The 15,937-nt window shown below is 40.4% G+C and overlaps 1 protein-coding gene across 1 annotated transcript; it reads left to right on the top strand.

Moving 5' to 3' along the window:
* Positions 1-151: 151 nt before the first annotated feature.
* Positions 152-1,468, top strand: LOC147948560 (uncharacterized). The gene is made up of 6 exons (XM_087467585.1): positions 152-286; positions 373-637; positions 842-917; positions 1,005-1,147; positions 1,227-1,311; positions 1,399-1,468. The coding sequence occupies exons 1-6, from the start codon at positions 152-154 to the stop codon at positions 1,466-1,468; spliced, it is 774 nt and encodes a 257-aa protein (XP_087323711.1).
* The last annotated feature ends 14,469 nt before the right edge of the window (positions 1,469-15,937 follow it).

Here is a 15,937-nt window from a genome sequence, read left to right as displayed (position 1 = left end):
GAGTCGCGCTTATTAGAGTAGGAGAGAGGGGGAGTCGGTAGAAAGACGGAACTGCTACTGGCGACGTTTTGTTTTATTTAAATATCATCACCCTTTCTCCTTTCCAAACCCAGGGTAGAAACGAGTAACACAATATTATCAGAAAAAAACCATGGAGTTTAGAGTTGATGCCATCGCTGATCTTATACCAGGAAAAACGAATTGGATTATCCAAGCGAAGGTCTTGAATTCGTGGTATGTTACTGAGTTCTTTTGGAAGCGGGTTCTGCTCCTTGCTGATACACGGGTTAGTCCACTTTGCTTTGGAAAATATTTGCACGAAGTTGTTAACTAACGCAGTGGTCTTATACACAATTGATATGCAATTTGTAGGGTGACACAATCGAGGTGGTGTTTTTACCAGGGACCTATAAGAAAATGAGGAAGTATATCTATGATGGTGATTGGTATGAAATTAGGAATTTCAAGGTCATCCAGCCAACACTTAGGGAGAGGAATACGCATCATCCTTTCCAAATCAAATTTACTGATGAGTCGACGATGGGCCTGCTCTCACCGGTGAATCAAAAACACTACTTCCGTTTCGAAGATTTGGGTGATATATCTCGAGGGAGAATTACCCATCCCATATCATTCGGTACGCTTATCTTCAATTTTCAATTACACAAATCGTTTGAAACAACGTTAACAAACGTTTGCTAATTGATATATTTGTGATTATCACTAGTTTTTAGGCCTGATACTAAATAAATAGGTTAGTAGACAATTTCATATCAAAATACATAGGTCGTAACATTTAAAGTATGTGTCTACCCCGAATCAGATGTCTGTGGGTGTGTAGTTGGGGTGGAAGACAGAAGATTGCTCGAGGGGGCAAATGCGGCCAATGAAGTTGTCCTCACCATACTGAATGGGAGGTAAAGGAGATTTGTGCTACCTTTTCAATACATTTACATTTAAAGTTTTTTCGATGCCCGTTCAATATTAACATGAGAAAATCGTAGGAATGAAACCCTCAAGTGTCGTGCCCTAGATGATTATGCTGCTCGCTTCATAAATGCTTGGGAAGCACTCGGGTATCATCTTACTTTTACATCCGAACCCGTCTATTGTATTTTGCGGTTCTGGAAGGTTGGAAGCTACGAAGGTATGTTCGATTTGATAGATCAGATAAGGAAACCAGCCTTGTGAAACCATATATAACTAATTTTGTAAATGTTCTGAAGGTGCTCCTTGCCTCGTCAACACAACCGCCTCTTCGCTGTTCTATATAAAACCAGATTTCGAGGGAATGGAACATCACAAGGAGATGTAAGCTCTTTGTTTTCCTACTAAAATATCTAATTGTATTTGTTGCTACTGTCAAATACGTTAATACACTTTCTATATTTACCGCAGATCTGAAATCGCTGGACGTTACTATATAGAACATATAATGGAGCACGTAGGGGAGAATGCAGTACCTTGAGAATAAAGGAACTAGATGGGCGAAAGGGAGAACTCAGGGAGTTTAGCATATTTATTTAAAGAACTGGCACAGATCTATGCAATTTATTAACTTTTTTTTCCCCGGTGTGTTTGTACTTTTGAGTGAACCCAATGTTACGCTGATTATGGATAATATATGGTTATGTTTTGTCAACAAAATATTAAATTTAGTACTCCGCAATATATGTACGTACATAACAATAGTTATCTACGATAAGTGAACATGTCAACACTATCCAACCATCGCATTATGTCCTCTCTAATGGACCATATAAAGCCCACAAACATATATATTTTGCTTTAAAAAGCTTCTTATTCAAACAGAAAACCGTTTGCTTGAGATTTCTAAAAAGCCCACACGAGTAATAGGCCCATCTAGGGCAGACGGGAACAATTTCTCCAACAATTATAGTTAAACAAAAATGTGGGCTTAGAAATTAAAAAGGGCCATCATAAACATGTTACAAAAAGCTATGTTGGCACTTAGGAAAAAAGAGTATTATCCTCACGCCAAGAAAAGATAACACGTCTATTGTCGCCCATGCACTACGTATTAGCTGGACATGTTGTACGGTTGTGGCCAACCTGTTGACACTGAGAACAAGCATGCTGTTTGCGGGGCCGCTTCGTCTCCAACGCAACCTCGGCAAAAGACTTCCTCCTCGTCATCTTTGGCCTTCCTGGAGGATTCCTAACAAAAGGCGGTTTACATCTGGACGGTGTAATATCAGTAGGAACGATGCATGATGTATCTATCGGCATTATCGCCTCCGCATACCCACTGCAGAGGCTGTCTCTGCGGAAGTATGGATGGTGCTGGTTTATAACTAATACGTTGGCCGTATATGCGGCTGCGATAGCATGTACGCATGGCATCCTCTCTAGATCAAAATGCCTACATGAACACCTCTTATACCTCAGATTGACAACATGCGTTGAGTTACCACCACTTACTTCAAATCGATCTTCATCAATTTCTTGAACCTTTAGACGCCTTGACTGTTCAATACGTGCCTATGAGTAAATCAAAGCGTAAGTTCATATAACCAAAACAACACAACATATCCACTAACATTTTTCAGGCCTTTCGTTAACATATATATCGTTGGATATGTTAATGAATGTCACACCTGTAACAGGTTCTCCACTCCTTTGGTGAGTAAAGTTGGCATTGCGGCAGCTTGTTTTCTCCTTGTAGCAAACCAACGTGTCAACATATTCCGAACAGCTTCTAGTAACTCTACAATGGGATAGGCTCTGGCAGGATTCAGTACTTTGTTTAGCGATTCTGCAATGTTGCTCATGGTGAAGTTGTACCTATCACCAGGAAAGTGCGCCCTGCTCCACTTGGTTACATCTGCACGAACCAAGTAAGCATGCAGTTGCGGATTCGCTTCTTGAATTTGCTGGAAGATTTCTTCGAAATCAACTACATGGTACGCTGCAGCTGCTTTTTTTACCAGCCGGAATGTTTCGCTCCCACTAAATCTCAGGATAATATTCTTGTGAAGATGATAAATGCAGATTCCTCGACTTGCCAGGGGGTACACTTTAGCGATAGCTTTACCAATAGATTTATGCCGGTCAGATATCAGTGCAAGCTCTTCATCATCAGGAATTACACTACTTAATTGAGTAAAGAACCATTCCCACGACACGTCGTTCTCTGTATCAACAACCGCATACGCCAGAGGGAAAATATTAAAATTCCCATCTTGTGTTGTCGCTATTAGAAGAGTCCCTTTGAATTCACCTTTCAAAAAGGTTCCATCTACAACTACAACTTTCCGCATATACCTGAAACCCTTAATGCATCCAGCAATCGCAATGAAAACATACTTGAATCTGTCTTCTGCATCAACGACCAGTCTAGTAAGGGTCCCCGGATTAGAGGACCTCAGCCTGTATAAATATGCCGGTAATTCAGCGTATCCACTTTCAGGTGTACCCCTAACATACTCCCGCGCCTTTATAAGTGTACGATGTGCCTTCCAGTAGCCAAGCTATTATATGAAAATGGTCAGTAAAAGACATCAGCAGTAAACAATATCAACTAGATCGAATTATATATATGTGCAGTGCAGGCCATAGAATCAACTAATTTCTGACAAACTCAACAAACTTAAGCTACGATCTGTTTGTACACCCTATAAACAAGTACACTCACAGAGCCAACCATAAAACAAACATATTAAAGTATTCCAGTAGCCAACCTGTACACCATATCGTAGGTTGAGCCCATCCCCAACAAGATTTGGCACAACAGAACTTCCCACACCACCAACATAATCCTTGTATAATTGAGCTAGGATTGGTGGTTTAGCATTACGGCTACGGCCATATCGTTCCGTAACAGAGCAAGTATGTTCACGACAATATCTGCGAATATGAAACACCGGCGAATCACCCATGGTTGAAGCTCGTATTCTCCATTTACAACCTTTTACCCAACACTCAATGATTAACAAAACGGGCGTTGAATATCGAACATTGTAATCATATTTATCTAATACACTCAGCACCCTCAACCTTGCCACCAACGTTTCTTTGCTATCAAACTTATCCCCCACAGCAATATCACTACCTCCGTTTTCTATTTTGCGAACCTCCTTCTCAATTGCATCAGCTGCAGAGTTAGTCTTGCGGGTACGGTTATTTGATTCTGTGTTACACACATTTTCCTCTATACAAGACCCACCCCCAAGTCCGTCGTCCAATGATTCCTCTGCTTCATCCGGGGCGAAGTTGGTGTACAGCAGATAGTCTTCATCCCCTGAACTTGCACCATCGCTGTCGTCACAGTAATCAAATCTACTGTTGTCCTCGTCATCTGCTTCATCTTCATCTAGATCATTTCCTACATTATCTTCACCGTCTTCCTTCCGACTCTCGTACTCATCATTTTTCTCTCCCATTTCCTCTGCCACGCCTACGAAATCATCTACAACGACTTCAGGGGTCTTGGGTGTTGGTTCTGGGGTTTTCGGTTTAACTTCCTCGAACAAGGTTTCACCAGATTTAGCTTCGATCTCAACGCATAGCCGGATGAGTTCACTCCTATGCTGTTTGAGAAAGTTTTGAAACTGTCGACCATTCGAAACAATCACCGGTGGCATATAACATCCGCTTTTTTTATATCTATCTAACATATAGCTCAACTTTATCGCGGAAGTTCTTTCACAGAAACCAAAGTCATCGTACACCATAGCAGTAAAGTCTTCAAACTTTGTTTCTTTATCGGCAACTATAATCCTGCACCCTTTCCTAGTATCAACATCAAACAACCATCGCTTTTTGTCTACCCTCCACCTCCTACACGCCAATACGATATCTTGCTCTTCCATGGATGAACCGAGATCAAAGATTAAAGAAACTGAATAGGAAAAAGACATTTGCTCAGGCAGACAAACAGAACACGATTGATGAATCTGCTACAAACTTTATTACATGAACACCATAGATCGGAAGAACAGTAAAGGTGTTTAGATCTTCTTCCAATAAGTCTATCGCAACGCTCGACTGTCTTTGCCAGCTCAAACAAATTCGTGTTATTCTGGTAAGACTTTACAGCTGTCAATTTTGCTTACTAAATCTACCACGGACAAGAAGCCTACCACAACACTACGAAAACTATTTCAAAAAACAAACAAAGTATACCAAAAATATCTGTATGGAGAGAAGGCTGTCGCATAAATCTGTCGCAACAGGCCATTAGTCTACCATAAATATCTTCACACCCTGTTACGTTTGCCGCTACACACGCTTAAAACAAAAGTCTATCATCAAAGGGAAATTCCTCTACCAACTTAATCTAACGAATCGATTTCATGTACATCGACCGATAAGTGTACCAACACTACAACTAAGTGTACCATCTACGTCGACGGCTAAGTGTACCAGCACTACAACTAAGTGTACCAAAAATATCTGCGGAACAACTTTAATCAGTCCACGTGTATAAATCTACTATCAAAGGATCGGTAGACTTAGTCCCAACTTCCAATGTTTTTTTTTTTTCTAATGGCATTAGCCGTAATTACGTTTTTTCTCAACACTAGTTTCAGGGGTAGTATAGGTACAAGGTGTTAGTCTAGTCATTACAAACAATTGTATGTTGCTTTTGTAATAAGGAAGTTTTTATGCAATATTCTAGTAACTCACCCTTATTTTAATTGCTTTAAACTTTGAAATGAGGAATATTCTATATACAATAATATTATACGTTGTTACTAAATTTTTTGATAATTTTATTTAATTCAATTTTACTATACTACAGTCTTATGTTTACAATGTCATTAAGAAAAAAATCTTTAAATCAATGTTTAACCTCTATAAAACATGATCATAAACATAGATTCTCTTATATTAGGAAAATGTTTAAATTTCTATATTATTATTTATATTACTATAGCTAATCAATTTGTAATAATTTTTTAAGTATTGGTTAATTTTTTATTTATAAAAAAGTTTATATATTTTAAATTTTGTATAATAAATAATCATACCAAAAAAATGTTGACAGGAGTGTTATTTTGAGAAATTGCTATAAAAAATTTTGAGATTCATACATTAGTATAATTTTTTTGAGATTATACATTAGTAAAACAATATAATAGTTTAAAAAAATTTAAGAAATATAATCAAAACTATTATGCATACAACCACGCATTGTGTGGACTAATTACCTAGTTAAATAGTAAAATAGGAAAGTGTTTGGAATATAGGTAGAAAGTGTTTGGGTCATTACACAAAAGTTGTGTATGTTGTATTTGATTTTGTAAAAATGAGTTAAATGCTAAATTCTCTAATAAATATTATTGGCATGAGCCACAGCCCATATATTATATCGTTTATATTGTTTTCAGCCTATTTACGGTTAACAAACGTGTTAAGCATAGAATAGTCTGTCACACTGCAACGATACAACCTGTTATTGTTAAACTAAAAAAAACTCAAAGCAAGTGTGTGGCCGGCTGTTATCATCCATCATCAAGCTATCTTTGATCTCATATTTATATGCTTCATAAAAAAACTAAAGAAGTGAAAATAGACGATGAGCAGGGGAGACCGAATCAATCAACTACTACCAAAGTAAATTAACCCCACTTGATGTGATCACGGGTTCGACCCCCTGACCAAGACGCCCGAGACGTCCCGGATGGCTCCGAGACGCATGACCGAGAAGCATCGGACATGGACAGAACGCCTATCTCGAACGCGGCCAAGGCACCGGCGACCCTCCCAGGAGCCCCAACGCGACCAAGGGAGCTCCAGCAAGGCGACCAAACAAAGAATCAACTTGGAGGAGCAAAACATTTCACCTCTTGAGTACTTCAAGGCCGAGCTTCAACCTACGGACAAAGGACCCGAGGTTAGCATCACCACTTAGGCACATTGAGCCGCGACCAGCTTTGGGAAGCTTGAATTAAGTGTCTTCACCATCACGCCAGTGTGAAGACATCCCTAAGCCATTAGAAGGAGCTGTACTCTTTTTCCTACTTTGGGTTTGTCCCAATAGGTTTACCAAAGAGGTTTTGACGAGGCAGCAAGCTCTAGTGCATCTCCACTTTGATCCCACTTGGCTCATGACTTGGAAACACATATTGACATGCTTAGGAGCCAAGGAAGTGAAGATCCTATCCACGTTCAGCCAATGACGTGGCCACCCTATCCCCTTCCCTTCTTTTCTTTTAAATTTCTTCTAGATCCCTCTATGACCGGTAGATTGGTCTTTGCTTTGCTTTATCTTTGCTTTTGTTTTTTGGCCATGTGTATGGTTTAGATCATGGCCACGTCCCTAGGGTTTTTAGAGTCTCCTTATGTAAGCCTCACTATATAAAGGCATCAACCCTCTTTGTAAAATCAGACTTGAAAGAAATAGAAATTTTCACAAAGAGAGATTCTTTGTTCTTGTCTCACCTCTCTCCTTAGCCTAAGTCCGGGACTTGGCTCTTGAGAAACCCTAAGAGATTCACAAACCGGGTTTGTAATCTCTTAGTTGACTGTATCAAGAGGAGAGCCAACCCTCTTGTGTCGTCGCATCAAACCACCTCTATTCCATCGCCCATCTCTTTCGACCCACCGTCCCAACCTCGAGTTCTCTTCCGCCAGCTCTCGAGTTTATCATCGATTCCACTTCGCCAGCCTCGAGTTCTTTACCATCAGTCCTCGAGACTTCCCAGTACCATCTCGCGTCGTTTCCACCTCCGTTTCCCACCGAGTCCTGCCATTAGCCGTATCCGCTCAGCCGCGTCCGTACGTTCCGAGAAGGCTTCACGACCGTTTTCACAAACCGTTCGTTGGAACCTCCTCAACTCTCGTTTCTGTCGTTTGAATCCTCTCTGGATTCGAACCCTTGAAGCTTGGCCGAGGAAAGCCCCACCGATTCTGACTTGACCGAAGACACACTCCTCCATCGATCCATAGCCGCGTCCGCGGGTCACATCAGCTTGGTATCAGAGCTCTAAAAGCTCCTGACTTCAAAGGTTGTGTCTTTCTAACCCACAAATTCATCTCTTTGGTCAAAGTTTGGATCTTGAGCTTTTGTGTTAGTCTTTTTAGTTTTGTATTGTCTTGTTTGTGTAGTTTGTTCTTTTGGTGTTAAGTTTTGTTGCTGTTAGAATTGTTTGTTGTTGTTTTCTTTAGGTTGTTAGTCCTTGTTCGTTTAGTCTGTTCCTGTTCGTTCTAGCTTGTTCTTGTTTGTTCTCGTTTCTTTTTGTTCTTGTTGTGTTCTTGTTGTGTTCTTAGTTGTTTTGTCTAGATCTTTTATAGTTTGAGTTGCTTTTTGTTTTGCTGTTATAGGGTGCTAGATTCGTTTGTGCTTTGCTTTAGTTGTGTTTTGGTGTTTTTAACCTTGTCGCTTGGTAAATATAAAGGTGAAAGACATTTGGTTTCTACCACTTGCTTTTTCCTCTTTAATTTCTAGCCAAGTCTTTTGAAATTCAAAAGTTGGTCAAATCCGCGTTTGAATCCTTGTGTGGCCTAGGATTAGTTTCTTTTTGTATGGTGAGAGCTTAGCCACCTCTAAAGTGCTTTTGGTCAAGACCACAAAAATGTGGACGTGGATAGTTCCTTATGCACCTTGTGGTTCATGGGTGAGTTGTCATCTTGGCTTCTAGTATCTTTGCTATCCTACCGTTGGATACACTTTGCTTTTGGCTTTGCTTTATTAGGTCGTTTGTCTTTCTTGTTTAAGGTCTTGTCTTTCTCTAGTTTGTTTGTAGTCTTGCGTGCATCTTCTTGTTTAGTTTGTTCCTTTTCGTCTTTGGGTTTAATTTGTTGCATGTGTGGCATTGTTCATCATTTATCTAGGATGTTTGCATCATTGTTCATCTTTGTTTTGCATTTAATTTGAAAATTGCTAGAGTTTATTTAGGAATTGAGTTCTTGTTTATTTTGGTCATAAAGCAGTTTTTGTCTTTTAGTGTTTTGCTTTTGCTTTTACTTTTTGCTTTTGTTTAGTCTTAGGTTTGAATTTTCGTGAGCTGTCCTCAATCATTGCCTGGTGAGATAAATGTCTCCTTGTGGTCCATTTGAACTTAAAGATACTCACGAATATTCTTTTGTTTTGACGAGGTACACCACTTGCTCAGCCAGCACATCACGTACGGACCAAGACGCGTCAACAACCGAGGATCAACCTTCGGTCGTGTAGCCGCGTCAGCAAATCTTCAACCAACCACCATTGGTCGTTCGTCCTACTGCCGTGCCACTGTACTGCCGACGACTTCCGACAGCCGTCCATACCATCAAACGCACCTCGTTCCAAAGCCGTGAACAATATGCCACACTTGATCGTACACTGATCAAGCATGGAGTTTGATGGAGACGAATCTGATATGGAATCATGGTGTGATGAAGAACTTGGCCTGGAACCGGAGCAAGAGGCCACCAGCGATGAATATTGGTCCGAAGAGGACTATGGCGAGGAGTTAGATCAAGGAGAGCTCGAACATGGACCGCCAGACTGTTATTGGCCGTCCTTGTCACGAGCTACCCTCGTCGAAGAACCAAGGGCGGGTCTATATGAAGACTCCGATAGTGATGACTGGGTTGCATACACTAAGAAGCCGAGGCACCGATCCGTAAGAAGAAAGGAGCCTATCCTCAAGCCACCCAGCACCGAAGACATGTTGAACTCGCTCCAACACACGCTTCGAGAACTCCATAACAGGCTCGACCGGATTGAATCGACAACCACTCGTCAAAAGACCGAGGGGAGCTCGCGAGATTACCAAGGTCGCAATCAAGGCATCCCTACCTGGTCACCAAGTGCTCCTACGCAAAGACAGACTCCACGGCACCGGTACTATGAGCCACTGCCTACACCGGTTCCGCGATCACGGCACCATTCGGCCTATGTTGAGCAGCCAAGCAGGACGTATGCGCACTCAACTCAACTCCGAGCACCAGTTCCTATGCCGTCCCCGCGAATAAGCCGTAACTCGGCCCCTGCCGAGAGGTCAAGTACTTATGCGCCCCTAGTGCAGTTCCGCGAGCCGCTAGCACGATACAAGGAACCATTCCAGGAAGTGGTCAGCGCCGCGACCTTACCAAGTCCAAGGAGTTTTGTGCCGCCAGTTCAGCACCGTGACCTGCCCACGCTGCACAAGGAACCGGTCCAAAGAAGAGTTAGCGCCGAGGATAGAACAAGCCCGGAAATGTCAAGAACGGGTCTTAGGCCGTGCACCAAGCTAGCTGAGGACGTCTCCTCGACGAAGCAATCCGAACATGAGACGGATAATAAGGAGCACGCCTATGGGGCAGGCGGGTTCGTAAAGGCGCCAGCCGAACCTCCTGACCGTGAACCTTACACATTCGGAGGAGCTAGTATTGATCATCACGCAGACCAAGGCCAATTAGTCACCGTCTCCGACCAAGGCCGACTTGACGATCAGCCACCACCCTCAGAGCAGGACGTGTTGCAAGAGTCTTCTCTCATAACGAGTGATAACTCTCTGTGCGAGGCCAAAGAAGAGTCAGGCCGTGTGTTTAACGCCATAACCGACGATTGCTTGATAATGGAGAGTTTCAAGCAAGCTGAACCACCAAAGATGGCCACTGAGAGGTCTGTCCATCCAGTGATATTTTTGACTACTTCGAGTAGTACGCTCCAGCTGGGAGTCGCCAAGACCGAGCCATCTCTCCCCACTTTTAGCGCCAAAACCTTTACCGCACAAGGTCATATGGCGATGCATTTGATCAACTTTGGTGCGGACCAAAACTATGTGTGGCATCCTGGAGAGCGTTTACAACCTACCGCGGCCTACGAAGGGATCAAAACACCATTTACCGCTAGCCTTATCAGGGGAGTCCTATCCTTTACCCTTAAGGCTCTACTATTTTCTTTTGATCCCGGTAATAAACCGCGAATGAACTTGTGATGCTACTGATTTGGGTCTTCTTATGTTGAATCAGGTGAAAAGCAAAGTTTTGAGGTCAAAACTTCTAGAAGAGGGAGGGAATGATGTGATCACGGGTTCGACCCCCTGACCAAGACGCCCGAGACGTCCCGGACGGCTCCGAGACGCATGACCGAGAAGCATCGGACATGGACAGAACGCCTATCTCGAACGCGGCCAAGGCACCGGCGACCCTCCCAGGAGCCCCAACGCGACCAAGGGAGCTCCAGCAAGGCGACCAAACGAAGAATCAACTTGGAGGAGCAAAACATTTCACCTCTTGAGTACTTCAAGGCCGAGCTTCAACCTACGGACAAAGGACCCGAGGTTAGCATCACCACTTAGGCACATTGAGCCGCGACCAGCTTTGGGAAGCTTGAATTAAGTGTCTTCACCATCACACCAGTGTGAAGACATCCCTAAGCCATTAGAAGGAGCTGTACTCTTTTTCCTACTTTGGGTTTGTCCCAATGGGTTTACCAAAGAGGTTTTGACGAGGCAGCAAACTCTAGTGCATCTCCACTTTGATCCCACTTGGCTCATGACTTGGAAACACATATTGACATGCTTAGGAGCCAAGGAAGTGAAGATCCTATCCACGTTCAGCCAATGACGTGGCCACCCTATCCCCTTCCCTTCTTTTCTTTTAAATTTCTTCTAGATCCCTCTATGACCGTTAGATTGGTCTTTGTTTTGCTTTATCTTTGCTTTTGCTTTTTGGCCATGTGTATGGTTTAGATCATGGCCACGTCCCTAGGGTTTTTAGAGTCTCCTTATGTAAGCCTCACTATATAAAGGCATCAACCCTCTTTGTAAAATCAGACTTGAAAGAAATAGAAATTTTCACAAAGAGAGATTCTTTGTTCTTGTCTCACCTCTCTCCTTAGCCTAAGTCCGGGACTTGGCTCTTGAAAAACCCTAAGAGATTCACAAACCGGGTTTGTAATCTCTTAGTTGACCGTATCAAGAGGAGAGCCAACCCTCTTGTGTCGTCGCATCAAACCACCTCTATTCCATCGCCCATCTCTTTCGACCCACCGTCCCAACCTCGAGTTCTCTTCCGCCAGCTCTCGAGTTTATCATCGATTCCACTTCGCCAGCCTCGAGTTCTTTACCATCAGTCCTCGAGACTTCCCAGTACCATCTCGCGTCGTTTCCACCTCCGTTTCCCACCGAGTCCTGCCATTAGCCGTATCCGCTCAGCCGCGTCCGTACGTTCCGAGAAGGCTTCACGACCGTTTTCACAAACCGTTCGTTGGAACCTCCTCAACTCTCGTTTCTGTCGTTTGAATCCTCTCTGGATTCGAACCCTTGAAGCTTGGCCGAGGAAAGCCCCACCGATTCTGACTTGACCGAAGACACACTCCTCCATCGATCCATAGCCGCGTCCGCAGGTCACATCACCACTACTCTACTACACATTATTCGGTGGTATTTTTATATTTCACTTGTGGATTTCAGTGCTCTAAAAATATGTTCTTCGTCTAATATGGTTTCAAGCAATTATGTTTCGAAAATAAAAATCTTGTAAACTATATATTTGGGTAGGTGAATTAACTCGACCACCAACCCGACCTAATTTGATTGTTTAAACTTTTATCATTAACTCGACCACCAACCCGATATGGTACTCGATCATTAGCATCGTGTGGTGTCTGAAATTGTTCATCATTTTGTTCTTAGTTTCTTGTCACCCGACCACCAACCCGACATGGTAATCGATCATCAGCATCGTGTGGTGCCTCAAGTTGTTCATCATTTTGTTCTTAGTTTCTTGTCACCCGACCACCTACTCGATCCGATACTCGATTGCTTGCATCGTGTACTTTGGTCGAGTAGTTCTTTGTTTCATCTTTTTTATTTTTGTTCATTCTAGATTGTTAGATAAAACTCCCTCTAAAACTTGGCTTGACTTGCATAGTGTTGATTACATTCTATCCGCTAGCATTACAACCATTTGGATTGATAACCTTTTGTACTAGAACTGCATAGGGAATTGATACCCTGGGTGAAAATCATGGATCAGTATGTAAGTGCTAAATTCTCTAATAAATATCATTGGCATGAGCCACACTCCATTTATTATATTGTTTATACTGTTTTCAGCCCATTTATTATATCGTGTATACTATTTTCAGCCCATTTATTATATCGTTTATATTATTTTTAGCCCATTTACGGCTAACGAACGTCTTAAGCGTTGAGTTGTCTGTCACACTCTAACGATACAATCTGTTACTGTTAAACGAAGAAAAAAAACCAAAGCAAGTGTGTTGCTGGATATTAGCATCCTTCATCAAGCCAACTTCGATCTCATATCTATATGCTTCATGGAAAAAACTAAAGAAGTGAGAATGGACGACGAGCAAGGGAGACCCCATCAATCTACCACTACCAAGGTAAAGTAACCACACTACTCTACTATACTACACATTACTCGGTGGTCTTTTTATCTGTCACCACTTGTGGATTTTAGCGTTCCAAAAGTATGTTCTTTGTCTAATGTTGTTTCAAGAAATTTTGTTTTGAATATATAAATCTTGTGAACTATATACTTGGGTAGGTGGATTAAGATCTTATTCAATGTTTATTAGTGAATCATTTGACTGAGACTTAAAAAGCTATAATTTTTTTTTTCTGGATGTGTCTTTGGCTGATTGATTAAGTTAATTATATGTAATCAGCATTTATGTTTGATTAAACCATAAAGCTGTCAAAGAAAACTTCAAAGAGCCAATCATGCATCAACATACAACTGTGAGACTTTAATAAGGTGATTTTAAAAATATATCTTTTAGTACTCAGCGGACATTTTGTTTACTGGCCTTTGAAACATCGCTCTTGTTACACTAAAGTCGTCGCCCATAAAGACAAACAAAGCTAAATTAGAAGTAAATAAACTGTTTGGAATAGTTTTAAGGTGAGACATTATCAAACTTATTATGAGATCCATCCTTTGTTCGTCCAAGTAACCGCTAAAACCATAGAAAAAATAATTATTCATGTAAGAACCAAAAAACTATGCATGTACCTAGAAAGTGCTTGGGTCATTACACAAAAAGATGTGTATGTGCTATTAGATTTTGTAAAAGTGTGTATATGTGCAAAATTCTCTAATAAATATCATTGGCATGAGCCACTGTCCATTTATCATACGGTTTATATTATTTTCAGTTCATTTATTATATTGTATATATTGTTTTCAGCCCATTTATTATATCATGTACACTGTTTTTAGCCCATTTACAAATAACGAACGTGTTTAGCGTAGAATGGTCTGTAAAGCTATAACGACACAACCTGTTATTATTAAACGAAAACCCAAATAAGTGTGTGGCTGGCTGTTATTATTCATCATCAAGCCACCTTTGATCTCATATCTATATGCTTCATAAAAAAAACAAAAGAAGTGAGAATGGACGACAAGAAGGAGAGACCCAATCAATCAACCACTACCAAAGTAATATAACCACACTATTCTACTACACATTACTCGGTGGTCTTTTTATATGTCACTACTTTTAGATTTCAGTGTTATAAAAATATGTTCCTTGTCTAATGTGGTTTCAAGTAATTCTGTTTCGAAAATAAAAATCTTGTGAAGTATATACTTGGGTATGTGGATTAAGACCTTTATCAATGTTTATTAGTGAATAAGTTGATGTAGACCTTATTCAGTGTTTAATAATGAATCAGTTGATGTAGACTTAAAAAGTTTTATTGTGTGTTTTCTGATATAATGCAAGTAAGTATAGCTTCATAATATCAACCGTAAGATTGAAACTACATTAATCGTGACTGTTGATTTGGATAGTCGATAACGCTAACTGGTTTTGTCTTTAAACTTGAACAAATAAACTTTATTTTATTTTTTTCCAAACATTTTAATAACCATCTAAGCATATCAATGTGACAACATAGATTCTGTTGGTCAATCTGTTTAGGTTGAACCATACATCTGTGAGACTTTAATAAAGTGATTGTTTTTAATATTTTAGTATTCAGTGGACATTTTGTTTACCGGCCTTTTAAACATCGCCCATAGAGACAAACAAAGCTAAATTAGAAGTAAATAAACTGTTTGGAAATAGTTTTAAGGTGAGGCATTATCAAACTTAATATGAGATCCATCGTTTGTCCTTCCAAGTAAGCATTACCAAAATTAAACCGTAACCGTATTTCAGACCGTAACCGGACCTTATCCAAACTGTAACCAGACCGTAACCGTATAAAATGGTTAAAAGCCGTAACAGTTAACCGTAAATATATGGTTAAATTATATTAACCGTAACTGTTAATTAACCGTAACCGTATCAAAGCCGTTGGTTAACCGCATAGTTAAACCGTAATTTGTTAACCGTAACCGTTTAAAAAACATAATAAAATATACTAATAACTATTTATTTAATATAAATCATATGATATAAAGAAATATGAGTACACTAAAAGAACATATTAATTATAAATAAATAATATCAGTTATATTATATCATCAAATAATATCAACCGTATCATATTATCAAATAACCATAACCGTATATAACTGTAACCACTTCAACCGGAACCGTATTTAACCGTAACCGTTTAACCGTAACAGTAACAACCGTAACAGTAATAACCGTAACCATAACAGTAATAACCGTAGTTAAGGTTAAACAAAATTTCTAACCGTAACAGTAATAACCGTAACCATGGTCATGCGTGCCTACTTCCAGGTGACCGCTAAAACCAAAAAAAAACAATGTATTCATGTAAGAACCAAAAAATTATGCATGTACCAAGAAAGTGTTTGGGGCATTACAAAAAAAAAGTTGTGTATGTGCTATTAGATTTTGTAAAAGTGTGAATAAGTGATATATTCTCTAATAAATATCATTGGCATGAGCCACATTCCATTTATTATACCGTTTTTACTATTTTCAGCCCATTTATTATATTGTGCATATACTTTCAGTGTGTACACTGTTTTCAGCCCATTTATTATATCGTTTATACTATTTTCAGCCCATTTGCGGCTAACAAACGTGTTAAGCGTAGAGTAGTCTGTC

Source organism: Camelina sativa, chromosome 2, assembly GCF_030686135.1.
Source record: "Camelina sativa cultivar CO46 ecotype springtype chromosome 2, ASM3068613v1".
Classification (NCBI taxonomy): domain Eukaryota; kingdom Viridiplantae; phylum Streptophyta; class Magnoliopsida; order Brassicales; family Brassicaceae; genus Camelina; species Camelina sativa.
This window is presented reverse-complemented; position numbering and strand designations above follow the sequence as displayed.